Below are 14,817 nucleotides of genomic sequence, written 5' to 3' on the forward strand. Positions count from 1 at the left end.
TGGACTTGGCCAAGCAGAGTTAGGAAGAAGTTCCAAAATAAATTTTCCCCCGAGATCGTCAGTCCGTATGAATATGAAGCTAAACCAAAGTAAGGATGTGTCCAGAAACCATCAACTGTTCCATAAAATGAGCTGGCAAAGAGATTAAGGACGCAGACTGATCCACCCAGATTAGAAATACTGAACAACTGGGAGTGGGAAAATATTATACTACAGATAAAATGACTTGGAACAGAGCTAATATCGTTCTGTTTGCTTTTTTAAAGTGAGAGACAGCTAATACACGCTAAACACAATAAGAATTAAATTTGCTTATGAAGCATCCAGTTTATCTTTGACAGAAAAAGATGACTAAAAGTAAGGTTTGGCCAATGACATTTTATTGCCTGAAGCAGATGGTAAGTGATACCTCCAATTTCAGTTAGTACAAGACATTAAAAGTACTTAAAACTACAAGGAGAAAGGTCTGGACTAGTTATGTGGAGGAACACCCTGATTGTGATGAGCAATTTTTCACTAGAGGTCTTTAAAAAGAGACTAAACAGTCATCTGTCAGAAGTGATTTAGTGTATCTTGTGCAGTGCAAGAGTTGGACTCAATATTCTTTAAGACCCCATCCAACTTGATGTTATGAAAGCCAACGGTGCTGTCTCTTGGACACCAATTCCTGGTGGTGCTTCCTGAGGTAGATGGTGTTTCATCCTACAATGTGGTCACACTGTTGTGAAGACAACTAAATTGGCTACTGTTGAAAGCTGTGGCAAACCTCCTGGGATGTGGATGCAACCAGAAGTCAGGCCTCTGCATTTCAGAGAAGCAGAGAATGGATTGCAGCATTGTTTCTGATTGTGCAAAGGCTTTCAACTGCATTCAGCTGATGAGAAAAAAAATATTTGCAAACCAATTTTGGGATCTTTGAAAAAGATCTGGGTGCATATTTATTCCAGATTCCCTACAAATATTTAAACCTAATATTTGTAGAAATACACTTGAGAGGATTCCAGTGGACTTTAGTTATGATTTAACTTTGCTATTGATCTGTCCCATAACCCAGAGTATGAATGATCACAATTCCTTTCCATCTCCTGCATTAATGATGTAATATGTAATATTATAGGATCCTATAATAGTTATTCTACTTTCAAGTGCTAACCTGTCTACACTCCTCACTGCCACATGCTGATAATCAATATATAGCAACACAACTTACCTCATGAGATTCTCCACTGACTGCTCTTTCACTTTAATGTCTGCAGAAAAAAATAAATGTCATACATTGGAAGTTCATTTTTATAAAAACTATTAAGACTCAAGATTTTATTTTTTCCCTTGCGTATAATACAGAAATATGTTCATAGACTGTCTTCTCTAACCCATTTCTGCATGCAGAATCTTACAATCCCTGTTCCAAAAAATGCTTTTTAAAAAAATAGGACTAATTTCAGCTAGCCAGTACCATTATCTTCATTGCATGGTAATACATGGTTACCATTTTGTTGCTGTATAGCATATTCATTGTCTTTGGGCTGTAGAATGTACTGTATATGTGTGAGGCAGAAAGGAATTTATTTATTTTATATTCCACATTTATTATTTTTATAAATAACTCAAGACAGCAAACATACTGATACTCTTTCCACCTGCTATTTTTCCCACAACAAAAACTTTGTGAGCCGAGAGAGAGTGAGTGGCCCAAAGTCACCCTGCTAGCTTTCATGCCTAAGGCAGAACTAGAACTTACAGTCCCCTGGTTTCTAGATCAGCACATTAATCACTAGATCAAACTGGCTCTTAATTAATGTCCCCCTCCAAAACACAACTGTTTTGCAAAAATAAAACAAATGATTCCAGAGTATCTCTACTGAATTAATATTAGTACATAACAAGCAGTGATTTTCACAAACTGGTTGGTATTCAGGATCTCAGACGTCAACCAATTGCTCCAAGGAATCCTAATCATTTTTCCTCCTTCCCAGTCATCTGTTTAGGGGGCTCAACAAACATTCTACAGGTAATGAGCAGATTCTGTCTTTTGGAAATGTTTTTGCTGGACTTTTTTCTTCAGACTTCTTCCGATACTGGGATTGACACTGACATATCCTTCTTATGTGTTTGGATTGGCTTCATAGGATCCATTCTTTGAGGATGAATTGCTGCTACCTTGTTTTCCCCCAAAATAAGACATCCCCTGATAATCAGCCCAATTGGGCTTTTGAGCGCATGGCAATAAGGCCAAGTGCTTATTTCCGGGTTAAAAAAAATATAAAACAGGGTCTTATTTTCGGAGAAACACGGTAGTATTTAACTCAGCGTGTAAGACACAGTCCATTTTTCATAATTAATTTTTTTTCTTTTTGCATTAAAACTAAGTACCAATCTTAATTGAAGTCTATTAAGTAGACATCAACTTTAATAAGTTCAAGCTGTACCATCTGGAACCAAAGGTGTGCTTATAGGATTTAAGGTTGAAGCAATCAATAACATACTTGACGTTTTTCATCTTATCTTCCAGAAGAAAAACATATTGGGTGAAATACTTCCTTCAGATCATTAGTTACTGAATTTGATACCCTATTAAGCCTAAGCAGTATGAATGAGCTATGAAGAGGAGCCATGGATAAGTGCTGTTTTGTTTCCATCAGCTGCCTGCCTCTTGGCTAGTGAGAGCCACTTTAGCAGGATAAAATCTGGAGTTGTAGATATTGCATTGGCCTCCAATAGTTTATGAATATAAGTCAAAGGGCTGGTATTGGCAGGAGCAAGCAATCAGATCCATTTGTGAGAGGTTCAAGTCATCAACTTTGTTGTGTTCTATGTATAATCATGAGTCTCCCCAAACTACTTGGAATTTAGATAGGGTCAGGTTTATGCCTTTTGCGGCTGTGTGAGGATTCAAGGCTAGTTCCCTGCTTGACCCCTCCTCCCTGCCTGACTGGGAGTTTCCCAACCTTTACAACCCTCTGGACTAGTATTTTAGGGATTATCTGAACCCGCTTAACTTGTGCACTCCAATCAGATAGAGAATGATTCTGGCTCTCCCATTCCAAGTGGGGCAGGGGCAAATTCACTCAGTGGCCTTGTTCCCCCACTCTTTTGGAATGGCTACCCCAGTCTCCTCCCACAAGGTTTAAAGAAGGCAGTCTTTAAAGCAGCACTGTGTTGTGTTGGATTACAGTGGGCTATTTATGGTAGCTTTATCCAGTTGCTTGTGAGTGAGATTACTGGACTTGTGTTATGGATTTTTATTGTGAGTCACGCAGTTATGTTATGTGATGGTAAACACAGAATGAATTAAAGAACACTCCAAGTTAGTTTGTTTGTTTGTAAGAATGGAATTACCCTCTCTTTATATTTTAGTGCCATTTATATCCAGTGTTTATTTTATTCTAGTCATTCGAACTCTGGATCTAATTCGTTTTCCATATGCAGTGACTTCATAATTGCACTTTAATTTTTAACCAGCTATTCGTACGTCTTCACATATCAACATTCCTGACATGGAACTTTTGCTATGATAAAGTGAATTAATCAATGACTGTATTCATACACTAAGCTAAGCCAGAATACACTTGGATCTTGATGTGTGGGCCAAGCAACTGTAATTTGCACACCAGGCTTCCATCTGAGCACTTTACATGAACCCAGTCAATTGTAATTTATTTACGAATGGATATCCTAGAATGGCTTGGCATTCTGTGCAAAGATAATAAAATGCTCAAGTAATTTTCCTCAATATTTTTAACACAGAGGTGTCTGTGTTGCGTGTCTGTGTGTGTTTATGAGAAACAAACCATATCCCATGGGAAGATTCAATCTTCCTTAATCTTTTGCCCTTTGGATGATTAGGAATCTAAATTTGACACACCTGAGGGCACCAGGAAAGAACTCATGTAGTAGAGAAAATAGAAGCAAGTTGAGAATGGAAGTATTAAGAAAGAAGAGTGGGAGATGTGCTGGACAGAGCATTGTCCAAAACATTTGACAGGCTGACATGTATATAGAAAGACTGTAACATCTTCTTTCATTCAGCATTAATCACAGAGAAGAAATGCAATTTTAAATCTCTCTAGCTCTCTGAAAATGCACTCCAAATGGCCAACATCTGTGCAGTTTAAACAGTTATATGGCTGCTGCAGCATTTCAATAATTGAGGAACAATTCCAGTCAATTCCCCAATGTATAAATTATCTCCAGACTAATTTCTGCAGCAATCATGTTGACTGATTATATGCTGGCAAAATTCAGTTCTTTCCAAAACATGCAGAGAAATTGCTCTTGGACTTAAGAGGTTTTGGGATATAATGCTGGAACTCCTGGCTTGTAATCAAGAAAAGCAACGGAGGTCATAAGACTGTTAGCTGCTTGCAAGAACTCACCACCAACCTACATCACCGAAAAGGCTACGGTTAAATCAACCCTAGTATTTAAAGAATACTGAATGAGCTAATTACATCAGTCCAATTTCCATCTGATAACAATTCCATGTGTGTTTGTATGGCTCTGTAGAATGTCTCTCGCTTAAATGTTAAATCCAATTTTGTCTGAAAAGACTGGTGCAATTTTTTTTTAAAAAAATCATGCCTAGCTACAAAACCTTTTGGGCTGCTTCCTTTTCTGCAGGCCAAGTCATTGATTAGAGTTTTAAGAAAATAACAGAAATATCAGAAATAATGAGTACTTTTTGTTTTTCCTTTACAGTAGAGGATGCTAATCTCTATATATCATATTACTGTTAAAACCCAGAAGCAGGATCAGTAAGTAGATTAGCAATCCCAGTAAAGGGATGGCCTTGCTAAAACTTTTATTTTAAACATTTTTAAGACATTCTAAAATCACCTCCGTAACAATGGAGGCACATTTGTGTGATCCTCTTAACTGTAATTTAAAACTTCTTACAGTATAATTCTGGGGCAATTTAAAACTCCTGACTCTGCAATATTTAGTTGTTATTCAGACTCAAGTTTCTTTGCAGCTTTGTGGGGTACACATTTCTTAAAATTAGGGAATTAGTGAGTGGGGAGACTTAGACTTCTACTTCTTCCAAATGTTAAAGAGAACACTGCAATTGATTACTATTCAGGCCAATTTATATTATGTAAGTCTAGCAATAATCCTTTTCCATCCTATTGTACTAAGCTTTAGATGAAAATTTCCATAAAGAAAGAAAGCCTGAAACAAACTCTACCCTGGGGCAAATATAAGAGGAAGACTAGGCAAATGCTATTTTTGACTTATACTATTTTTCAGTGTCTGGCTTTCTTAGATAAAAAAAAAAAACTATTAAATATAATACTTTCCTTCTAGTATCACAAAATGGTGCTTGCCCAGAAAAAAATATTGCAGATATATTAGATATATACATGCATAAATTAGTGATACTAATCTAGGAATCACTGACATATGAATTTGGATTTTTTTTTTTTTTTTTAGAAACATTGTTGGCAACGGATGGAGTTTCATATAGACTAGTAATAACATATACGGTTTTGTACTAAATTCTATTATGGGGTAAAGAGGGTCAAATTCATATCCTACTGTAATACAGCTTTCCCAGCCACTGTGTCTAAATGAACATTTCCATGACCAAAGCAATTTGGGATGGACTACTAACACAGGGTGCTGGACCAAAAAGGTTCAAAAAACAGATCAGATATGGCAAATCAGCTGGCCCCTTTTTAAGCTACTTCTTACTGCAGCAGAAGCCAGCAGTTATTTTGTCAGACTGCAAGACAAGCCAGCCCACCAGCTCAGGTACAATCAGCCAATTAGGGCTTATTTTCTTTTAAAGTTTTTTTTAAATATCAAGGATAAAAATATCTGCATTATACTATTGGCTATAGTATGTATAACACTATACTACAGTATTACTCTGTTTTCCTGAAAGTAAGACCCCAGTGGAAAATAAGCCCTAGCATGATTTTTCAGGATGCTGATAATGTAAGCCCTACCCCCAAAATAAGCCCCAGTTAAGTTTGTCAGCCAGATGGGTGCATTTAGTCCTATATTTCCCCCAAAATAAGTCCTAACCAGAAAATAAGCCCTAATTTGGAGCAAAAATTAACATAAGACCTGGTCTAATAATAATAACTTTTATTTGCGATCACAGACCAAAGTACAAATATAATTGCAAAAGAACGTGGGGAAAATAACATCATAAACAGTTAGCTACCAGAAGCCTTGGGACCTGGTGTTATTTTTGGAGAAACATGGTATGCATATTATATACAGTAATATACTATATAGTACAATATACTGGCTGCATTATATTATTTCAGTTCCATGATTATGCCTGCATTTGCATGCTTATCCAGGAAATAACTCAACCATGGTTGATTAAATGAACCCAATTTTCTGGATTTGTACAATATTATTGTAAAAATAATAATGACCAGTACCCTCAGCCCCTCAATTGTTTTGAGGCTTGATGCTCTCTCCTTTCCTGTTTAATAGTTACATGAAATGGCTGAGGGGGATCACCCATCTGTTTGGGATCTCAACATATGTGGATGACACCCAGATATATATCTTTATCCTGAGTCAATCAAGTTGATGTTCTCAAGGGCCTGTCCCAATGTCTGGAAAGTGTGTGAAACTGGATGAAGAAAACAGACTCGAACTTAATCCTGAGAGGACTGAATGGCTGCAGATACTGGGGCCCAATATGAATGGGATTTTCCATCTTTTGAGTTTGGAAGGTTGCATTTCCCCATTCAAGGCTGGTGTGCAATCTAATCTTGGATTCACAGTTCCTGCTCAAAGAGCAAATGACAGCTGTGGCCAAGAAGGCCTTTACACAGGCACATATGGGGGGGGGCTGTTGTACTCTTTCCTGGGCCACGAGACCCTTCAGTCAGTTACTTATGCTTTAGTCAACTCACAAATGGGACTACTGTAACTCCTAACCACAATTCTATCTATCTATCTATCTATCTATCTATCTATCTATCTATCTATCTATCTATCTATCTATCTATCTATTGGTTCGATTTATATGCCGCCCTTTTCTGGAGACTCAGGGCGGCTTACAATGCATTAAGCAATAGCCTTCATACTTTTGTATATACCTGCTTAGTAGGGCTTTCGCCCCTCCCCCCAAGCAGTGTTCTTTTTTATACAAAGTCAGCTTATTACCTACCTTCGAAAGGATGGAAGGCTGAGTCAACCTTGAGCCTGGTGAGATTTGAACTTGCAATAATTGCAGGCAGCTGGTGTTATCTTAAAAGTGCTTTAGTCTGCTGCGCCACCAAGGCTCTTATTCATGCAGCAATACAGGCAGTGATGGGTATACCTTATTATAGCAGAGGTAAAATGTACTTATCTTTCCTACTGGTTCGCTGATGTGCACATGCCCATCGTCTGTGCGCGTGCCATCATCTGTGCATGCGCAAAGCCTTCTGCGCATGCGCAAATGGTCAAAACTGAGACGTGATGATGTCCTGGTTGGGGGGGGGCAGAGCCTCCCACTGCTGGCACTACCGGTTCTCCGAACTACCCGCCGCCGGTGCTACCAGCTCCTAAGAGCCAGAAATAGCTGGCAGCATTTCATCCCTGCATTATACCCAAAGGATCCCACTGTCTGCAGACTGGTTATCAGTTGACTTCCAAGTACAATTCAAGATGCTGCTAATCACTGGAAGTCTTTCATGGCATAGGGCCAAGTTATACATGGTCTACTCATCTCCCATTGTTTCTGCCTTTCCAGTTAAGATTGGGCAGAATTGGTGTGGTTAGGGGTCCCTCATTCAAACAATGCCACCTATGGGAAATGTGTTTCTTCTGTCATGGTACCTGCCCTTTGGAATAATATCCGCCCAGAGATCCATGTGGCCCCCTCCCTGAAGATGTTCTGGAAATCTTTTAAAACTTGGCTGCTTTCCATGTCTTAGAATGTCCACTTATGTTTTGTGATCTATGAAGTGAGGTCTGCCTGGACATATACAATTTTTTCCTTATTGGTTTCTAGTCTTTTAAAACTGTAAGTCTCCCAGCGTTATTCTGGAATCATGTGGCTTCTAAATAAAATAATAAACACTGCATACGATGTTCAATTAGATCTTCATGCCTCAGTATGTCATGTAAACACAGCCTAAAGGTAAAGGTAAAGGTTCCCCTCGCACATATGCGCTAGTCATTCCTGACTCTAGGGGGCGGCACTCATCTCTGTTTCAAAGCCGAAGAGCCAGCGCTTTCCGAAGACGTCTCCGTGGTCATGTGGTATGACTAAACATCAAAAGTGCATGGAATGCTGTTCCCCCCAAAGGTGGTCCCTATTTTTCTACTTGCATTTTTTACGTGCTTTCGAACTGCTCAGTTGGCAGAAGCTGGGACAAGTAACGGGAGCTCAGCCCGTTACGCGGCACTAAGGATTTGAACCGCTGAACTGCTGATCTTTCGATTGACAAGCTCAGCATCTTAGCCACTGAGCCACCGTGTCCCACTAAACACAGCCTACAAGATGTATTATAAGGTTAAAAATTGATCTTTTAGGATTCATCTTCTAAAGTTGGTCTCTTCAATAGTAGTATCATTACTATGTTTGATTAACTAATATTTCTTCAAGATCCAGTGAAAGTTGGGATTGCTCTCATAAGAACAATGAGGGTTGCTTCACTACATACGTATATAGAACTGGATCACCAGAGAAGGCCTCTTCCACCTTCATAAGGACACTTGAGGTGGTGGTGGGCGCTTTGCTCTTCCTGCTCCTCCTCCCATCTTTTTTTTTTTTTACTTTTTACTTTGGAAGTCTTTTCATTTGAAGACCAGACGAAGTATATAAGCAACTAACCAATACATTAGCAGAGGTAGCAGTCATACAAGGCAAAAGAGGCTCATCTCTTTTTCCATTCCACATTTATCTACAATTTGATAGCAATAGCACTTAGACTTATGTACCGCTTCATAGTGCTTTACAACCCTCTCTAAGCGGTTTAGAGTTAGTATATTGCCCCCAACAATCTAGATCTTCATTTTACCAACTTTGGAAGGATGGAAGGCTGAGTCAACCTTCAGCAATCAGGATTAAACTGCTGGCAATTGGCAGAATTAGCCTGCAATACTGCATTCTAACCGCTGTGCCACCACGGCTCTTATTTGATACTTATTTGATCAGAAAGGATGAATTGTTCAATTATTCACAAAAGTGCAGTAGTTCACACTGATGAAGCATGATAATGGACGGTGTATTTATGACCAACGTGTAATGTAAAAATTCTGGGTGGTGTATGAGTAATTAAAAAAGACATCCAACAATTGCTTGAATTATTAAAATCTCGCAATGATATCATATCTAAATAAATAAATACCAGGTGCAAATGTTTCTTACCGAGTAAGCATAGAGTGTGCATTCCATTTTTTCTGTTTTTTATAATTTTGTCAAAAAAACTCTCAGGTTTCCACGTGTCTGTCCAGAATACAATAGAAACTGTTTCTCCAAAGTTATAGAGCTATAAAGAAGGAGAGAGAGAGGAAAGAAAAATCTTTAATCACCATTATACTATAACCCATAAAGTAATTCAAAAACTGGTTATAAATATTCAGTATTATGGGATTTTTCAAATGTACGAGAATCATTGAATTATACTTGTTTTTACTTGTCAAAGGCAAGGTCTGGAACCAACTGAAGTACATCGGCCAGAGGTGTTTTTGGAAATTAGTTCTACACATCAGTGATGGGTTGCTCCTGGTTTGCCCCAGTTCGGGTGAACCGGTAGTGGCGGTGGCAGGAGGCTCTGCCCACCTGCCCAGACATCATCAAAAATGCTCTGCGCAGAAGCACCGCACACTTACTAAGTGAGCGCGCGCACCCACGCACTACCGATAACAAACCGGGATTTGAATCCCACGACTGGTACACATGTCCTGGAAGTGCTCCAATTTCTTCTTTGCCTATTATTGCTATTTTAAAATGGTATAGCTATATAACTACAGTGTCTCAATGCAAAGTAGTAGTTTGGATTAGGACCAGAGAGAATCAGGCTCAAATCTATTTTAACACAATGAACCTCTGTGATCACTTTGGGTCAGTCACTGTGTCTCAACCCAACAAATCTCACAGGGTTTTCCTACAGAGAAAAAGAAGGAACTGCTATACCACAGTAGTGGCCAAAATTGTGGAAACCTTTTGGGAAAAGTGTATTTTTGAGGTTTGATGGCTAATAACACAACTTTCTTTCTTTTTTTTTTTTTGGGGAGTTTCAAGATAATCATATTCTGCTGCTGGAATGGCCTGGGAATAGCCCAGACCTTAACCCAATTGAAAATCTATGGAGCCGACTAAAGAAACTTGTTAGTCAGAAGCAACCCAGCAATAACACCAAGTTAATAGAAGCAATAATTCAATCTTGGTTTCACATTATAACAGCTGCAGAACTAAAAGACTTGGTTCGCTCCATGGGAAGACATTGTAAAGCCATAATTCATGTTAAAGGTTACTCAACTAAGTATTAACTGACATGATAATTTTTGTATATTTCATTTTTTCTATGGTGATAATTTTTGTATGTCTCATTTTTTCTACGTGTTTCAGTTTTCTTCTTTATACTGTAACTGCTATTCCAATAGGAAATCCTTCATAAAAGTTATTGCATTATATTCATGATTAAATTATCTTTCCATTGATATATAAGTTTATGGTACTACTCCAAAAAAAGTGGTGTTATTAGCTAGCTTTAGAAAATACACTTTTCCCAAAAGGTTTCCACAATTTTGACCACTACTGTAGATGCTATTGGTTTTTTCCAGTCCCATCAAAAATTAGTTACTGAGTGGGACATCCAGAGGAAATATGGCGAGCAGAAGACAGCTGTTCAAAAGCGGAATTGGCGACAATGGCGAAGGCCCAGGATCCGGTGGGTAGATCAGTTCCTTGGAACCTCTCCAGAGAAGAAGAGGACAAGAGAGTAACATATGCTATGAAGGCTGATTCTCATGAGGAGACTGCAGACAATGATTTTCCATGGTTTTGGGAGATGATGGGACCAATCATTTTGCTTGCAATTACATTGAAGTCTTTTAAATGACACTAAGTTCGCAAACTTCATTTTTTAAAAAATCACTTTCAGAAACTGCCTGTTAGCTATCTTAAAACTATTGGAGACCTTCAGAAAGACAACATTGAAAAGTTTCCATCAGTTGAGTTTATCTTCAACTCAAAACAAAAGCAAAATTAATTACAAGTTTAAGAATTTACAGAGCCTGAAATAAACAGCCAACAGCTAAGTAAGTTTTTGATCCAAAAATGGATCAAAACGGATTAAGTACCCAGATAAATTATAATATTGACTTTTACTGAAAGATGTTGAAATTAACTATAAAAAAACAACAACTTCTTGTGCTATTCTGGTTATTGCAAGTCATAATAAAAGATAAGTGATGATTTTAGAAACTGGACACTAGAGGGGACTAAAGATTTTAAGCAGAAGGGGAAAAAATACAAACTTGATGTCATTTAATACTGGGACTTGCAAAATGACGCCAAATGTTATCAGAGATGTTAAAGGAGATCTTTGAAAAATGAAACCAAAGGTTAGTGATTACAATATCAACACTGTCAATAATGAAGTCTGTTTCTTGGATAGACTATCTGTAAAAAATGTTAATAAAGGAGTGATTGATGTGGAACAAATTTTATCTGAAAAGATAAAATAGAGAAGGTGGAACTACAAATGACAATCCAAGATAATGATTTGGAAAAGGACACTTTACTATATATACAAACTTTGCTGAACTTTTAAAAATTAAACATAAATGATAAACCTGGATAATGTTTTCGTGTTGGATTTACAAAAGAAACCTTGGAAAATCTATGCAATGAAATAATGAAGAATTGAAAAGAAATCAAATCCTATCATAATATTTGATTGAATTAACAATTAAGACAGTGATAAGTAAAAGGGAAAATATAAAGTTGGTTTATTTGATCAAGGTTAAAATAAGAAATGGGATATAGGATGAACATATATCTAATTAGGGATCTGAAGAGTTATCAAATGTGTTTCTACTTGTGGTCAAGGTTGCAAGTCACTTCCTTATATATCTCTTTTCTTTTTCTTTATTCTTCATTTTCTTTTTCTTCCCTGTTTTGCTTTTTTTTCTGCACTTTTTAATTCTTTTTTTTCCATTCTATATTCTTTCTCTAAATTTAATGTGTATTAGCTTTTACTGTTGTAATTAGTAAAAGCTAATACAAATAAAACTTAGAGGGGAAAAATAGAATGGAAAGAAATAATAAAAAGTGCAGGGAAAAAGCTGAAGAAAAAAGAAAAAGTAAGTGAACAATAAAGAAAAAGAAAGGAGATATATAAGGAAGTGACTTGCAACCTTGACCAACAAGTAGAAACAAATTTAATAACTCTTCAGATTCCTTAAACAGGTATCACTTCAGCCTATATTCCATTCCTTATAATGGGATTAAATTAAAATTCTTAATAAAAGAATAAAATTAAAATTCTTAATAAAATTATATTTTAAAAAAGTAACTGAGTAAACTGAGTAAATTTGAAGGTGGAATAAGTTCTAAAACAGGCATTGGGTAACTACGGTACTAACAGGTTATGCAAGTACACTGCTTTGCATCGTGGGCTTTGAATTTAATGTAGGGAAATCTGCCTTCCTTGTTTAAAAGAGTGAATCTCCACCACTCATTGTGCAACTTAAGTTTTTTAAAAACTCATTAAGACCTTATTAGGAACCAAACCTGCAATCTATACACACAGGGTTATAATACAGTATGTTTATTAGTAATATTCATTGACCTTAATTGTTTATTTAAATAATATTGGCTCCCATATTACAGACACCTATGAAAAGCATGCTAAAATAAGAGATATAAACCGAAATGACAACAATATAAACAACTGCATTTAAAATCCAAACATAACACACACATCCCAGCCATTAGAATATTAAAAGGATTTAAAAAGGTGGAAGAGGGAAGAAGTGGCTGTAAGGATGGAAAAGCAAGGGAAAACAAGTCCTATTTCTGAATTGGTATTCCAGGGACAACTTTAGCTATGCAAGCGTGTACTGTATCATAATGCATGAAGCAATCCTCATTGCAATGGCCAGGTACAAGAAGACACTGCTCAAACAAAAAAATCCTATGCAAAACTCTTATGGAAGAGGCAAAACTCTTTCTCTACCCAGGAGACAATACAGGCAGTCCTCAACTTACAACAATTCAAAGTTACAAAGGTAACTTTACTGAAAAAAGTAACTGATCCTAATGCTTACAACTGGTGCAGTATTCCCGCAACCACATGATCAAAATTTGGGCACTTGGCAATCAGTATGCGTTTATGATAGTTGTACCATTTGGGACAGAGGTGGTATTCAGCCCGTTCTGGAGAACCGGTAGCGGAAATTTTGAGTAAATCGGAACACCGGCAAATATCACCTCTGACTAGCCCTGCCCCCATCTATTCGCTACCTCCTGGGTCCCAGCTGATTGAATCCCAGCTGATCGGCTGGGTCTTCTTTTGTTGCCCTGCACATGGAGCTGGAAAGCAGGTTAGTAGGGTGGGGAGGGAATGGAGATTTTACAGTATCCTTCCCCTGGTGTGGGGTGGGAATGGAGATTTTGCAGCATCCTTCCCCTGCCACGCCCACCAAGCCACGCTATAGAAGCATTGCTGGATACATCTCTGCAGACTCCAGAACTGGTCTCCAGGTACCTGGTTTCGCATTCTTGCCAACATTTTTACTTTTCCTCCTGGCAACAGAGAATAAGGGGATTGCACAGAGGGAGACAGGAACCAGAGAGGGATTGAATGGAAGTGAGAATGGATGGATGAGCTGGGATGAAAGGAGGTGGGGGTCACTTTTGCCTCAAGGCCTAACTCCTTTGTCTGAGGCCTTATCCGCTAAGCCAGAATGCAGCCCAGCTACTTTGCCCGGAAGATATACAACCCCCTACCCTCAAACATTTTCACACCCTTTCTTTGCCTTGTGATGAGCTAAATGACCGGGTCACCTGGGTTTTGCACAAAACAGTTTGCTTCATTCACACTCCTAGAACAGGGTACTCTGCAGATGGTTCTTGGAACAGTACATATTTTAAACAGGACACTTGGGTAAGTCGAACGAGAATGAGCAATCCAGATTTTGGATTTCCCAACCTAAATTGCCCTGCCGGGAACTTGAGAAAAAAAAAGAAGGTTACTCAACTTGGGGGGGTGGGGAGGTCAAAATGCAACTTTTAACTCTTCAACCCCTCTCAAAGTCCTCGGTGTTGCTTCCCCTACTCCGCTGTAAGAGTAGCTGGATGCCTTTTTAAAAAGGGAGCTGGTTTATCGTTGGGATTCGTGCAACTCTTCTCTACACCCAGCTCAATTGGTAAGGAAGAAATTGGCACATTTTCAAGGTGTGGCCCAAACATTTGGACACCGAACTAGAGTGGAAAGGAAAATAAAATTGAAAATAAGAGAGCTGTCCATAATTCATAGATATAGTAGAGTTACAGTGCAACCTAGAAAAACGAGTGAAAGGAAATGGCTGAAAAGAACTCTACATTCTTAAATATTACACTCCAGTAAGAGCTAGCTTGGTGTCATGGTTAGGCACCAGGCTAGAAACCACAAGACTGTGAGTTTTAAGCCTTTCTTAGGCGTCAAGGCAAGTCAAGGCAAGAAGCAATGGGTGGAAGCAAGTTGAAGAGAGATCCAACCTGAAACTAAGGAGAAATTTCCTGACAGTGAGAGCCATTAACCAATGTAACAGCTTGTCTCCTGGAGTTGTGGATGCTCCATCACTGCAGGTTTTCAAGAAAAGATTGGACAGCCATTCATCTGGGATGGCATAAGGTCTCCTGCCTTGAGT

At 38.2% G+C, this 14,817-nt stretch overlaps 1 protein-coding gene across 2 annotated transcripts in view; it reads right to left on the minus strand.

Annotated features, from left to right (window-relative positions):
- Nucleotides 1-14,817, minus strand: part of DPH5 (diphthamide biosynthesis 5) — a 43,660-nt gene that overhangs the window by 3,254 nt on the left and 25,589 nt on the right. For both annotated transcript variants that reach the window (XM_034437363.3, XM_087889991.1), the window contains exons 6-7: nt 9,326-9,446; nt 1,211-1,250 (exon numbers count right to left, since the gene is read on the minus strand). In XM_034437363.3, the coding sequence (XP_034293254.1) occupies nt 1,211-1,250; nt 9,326-9,446 (161 nt within the window). The remainder of the gene's footprint in view (nt 1-1,210; nt 1,251-9,325; nt 9,447-14,817) is intronic.

Source organism: Pantherophis guttatus, chromosome 3 (assembly GCF_059756535.1).
Source record: "Pantherophis guttatus breed Tessera chromosome 3, ASM5975653v1, whole genome shotgun sequence".
NCBI classification, from domain to species: domain Eukaryota; kingdom Metazoa; phylum Chordata; class Lepidosauria; order Squamata; family Colubridae; genus Pantherophis; species Pantherophis guttatus.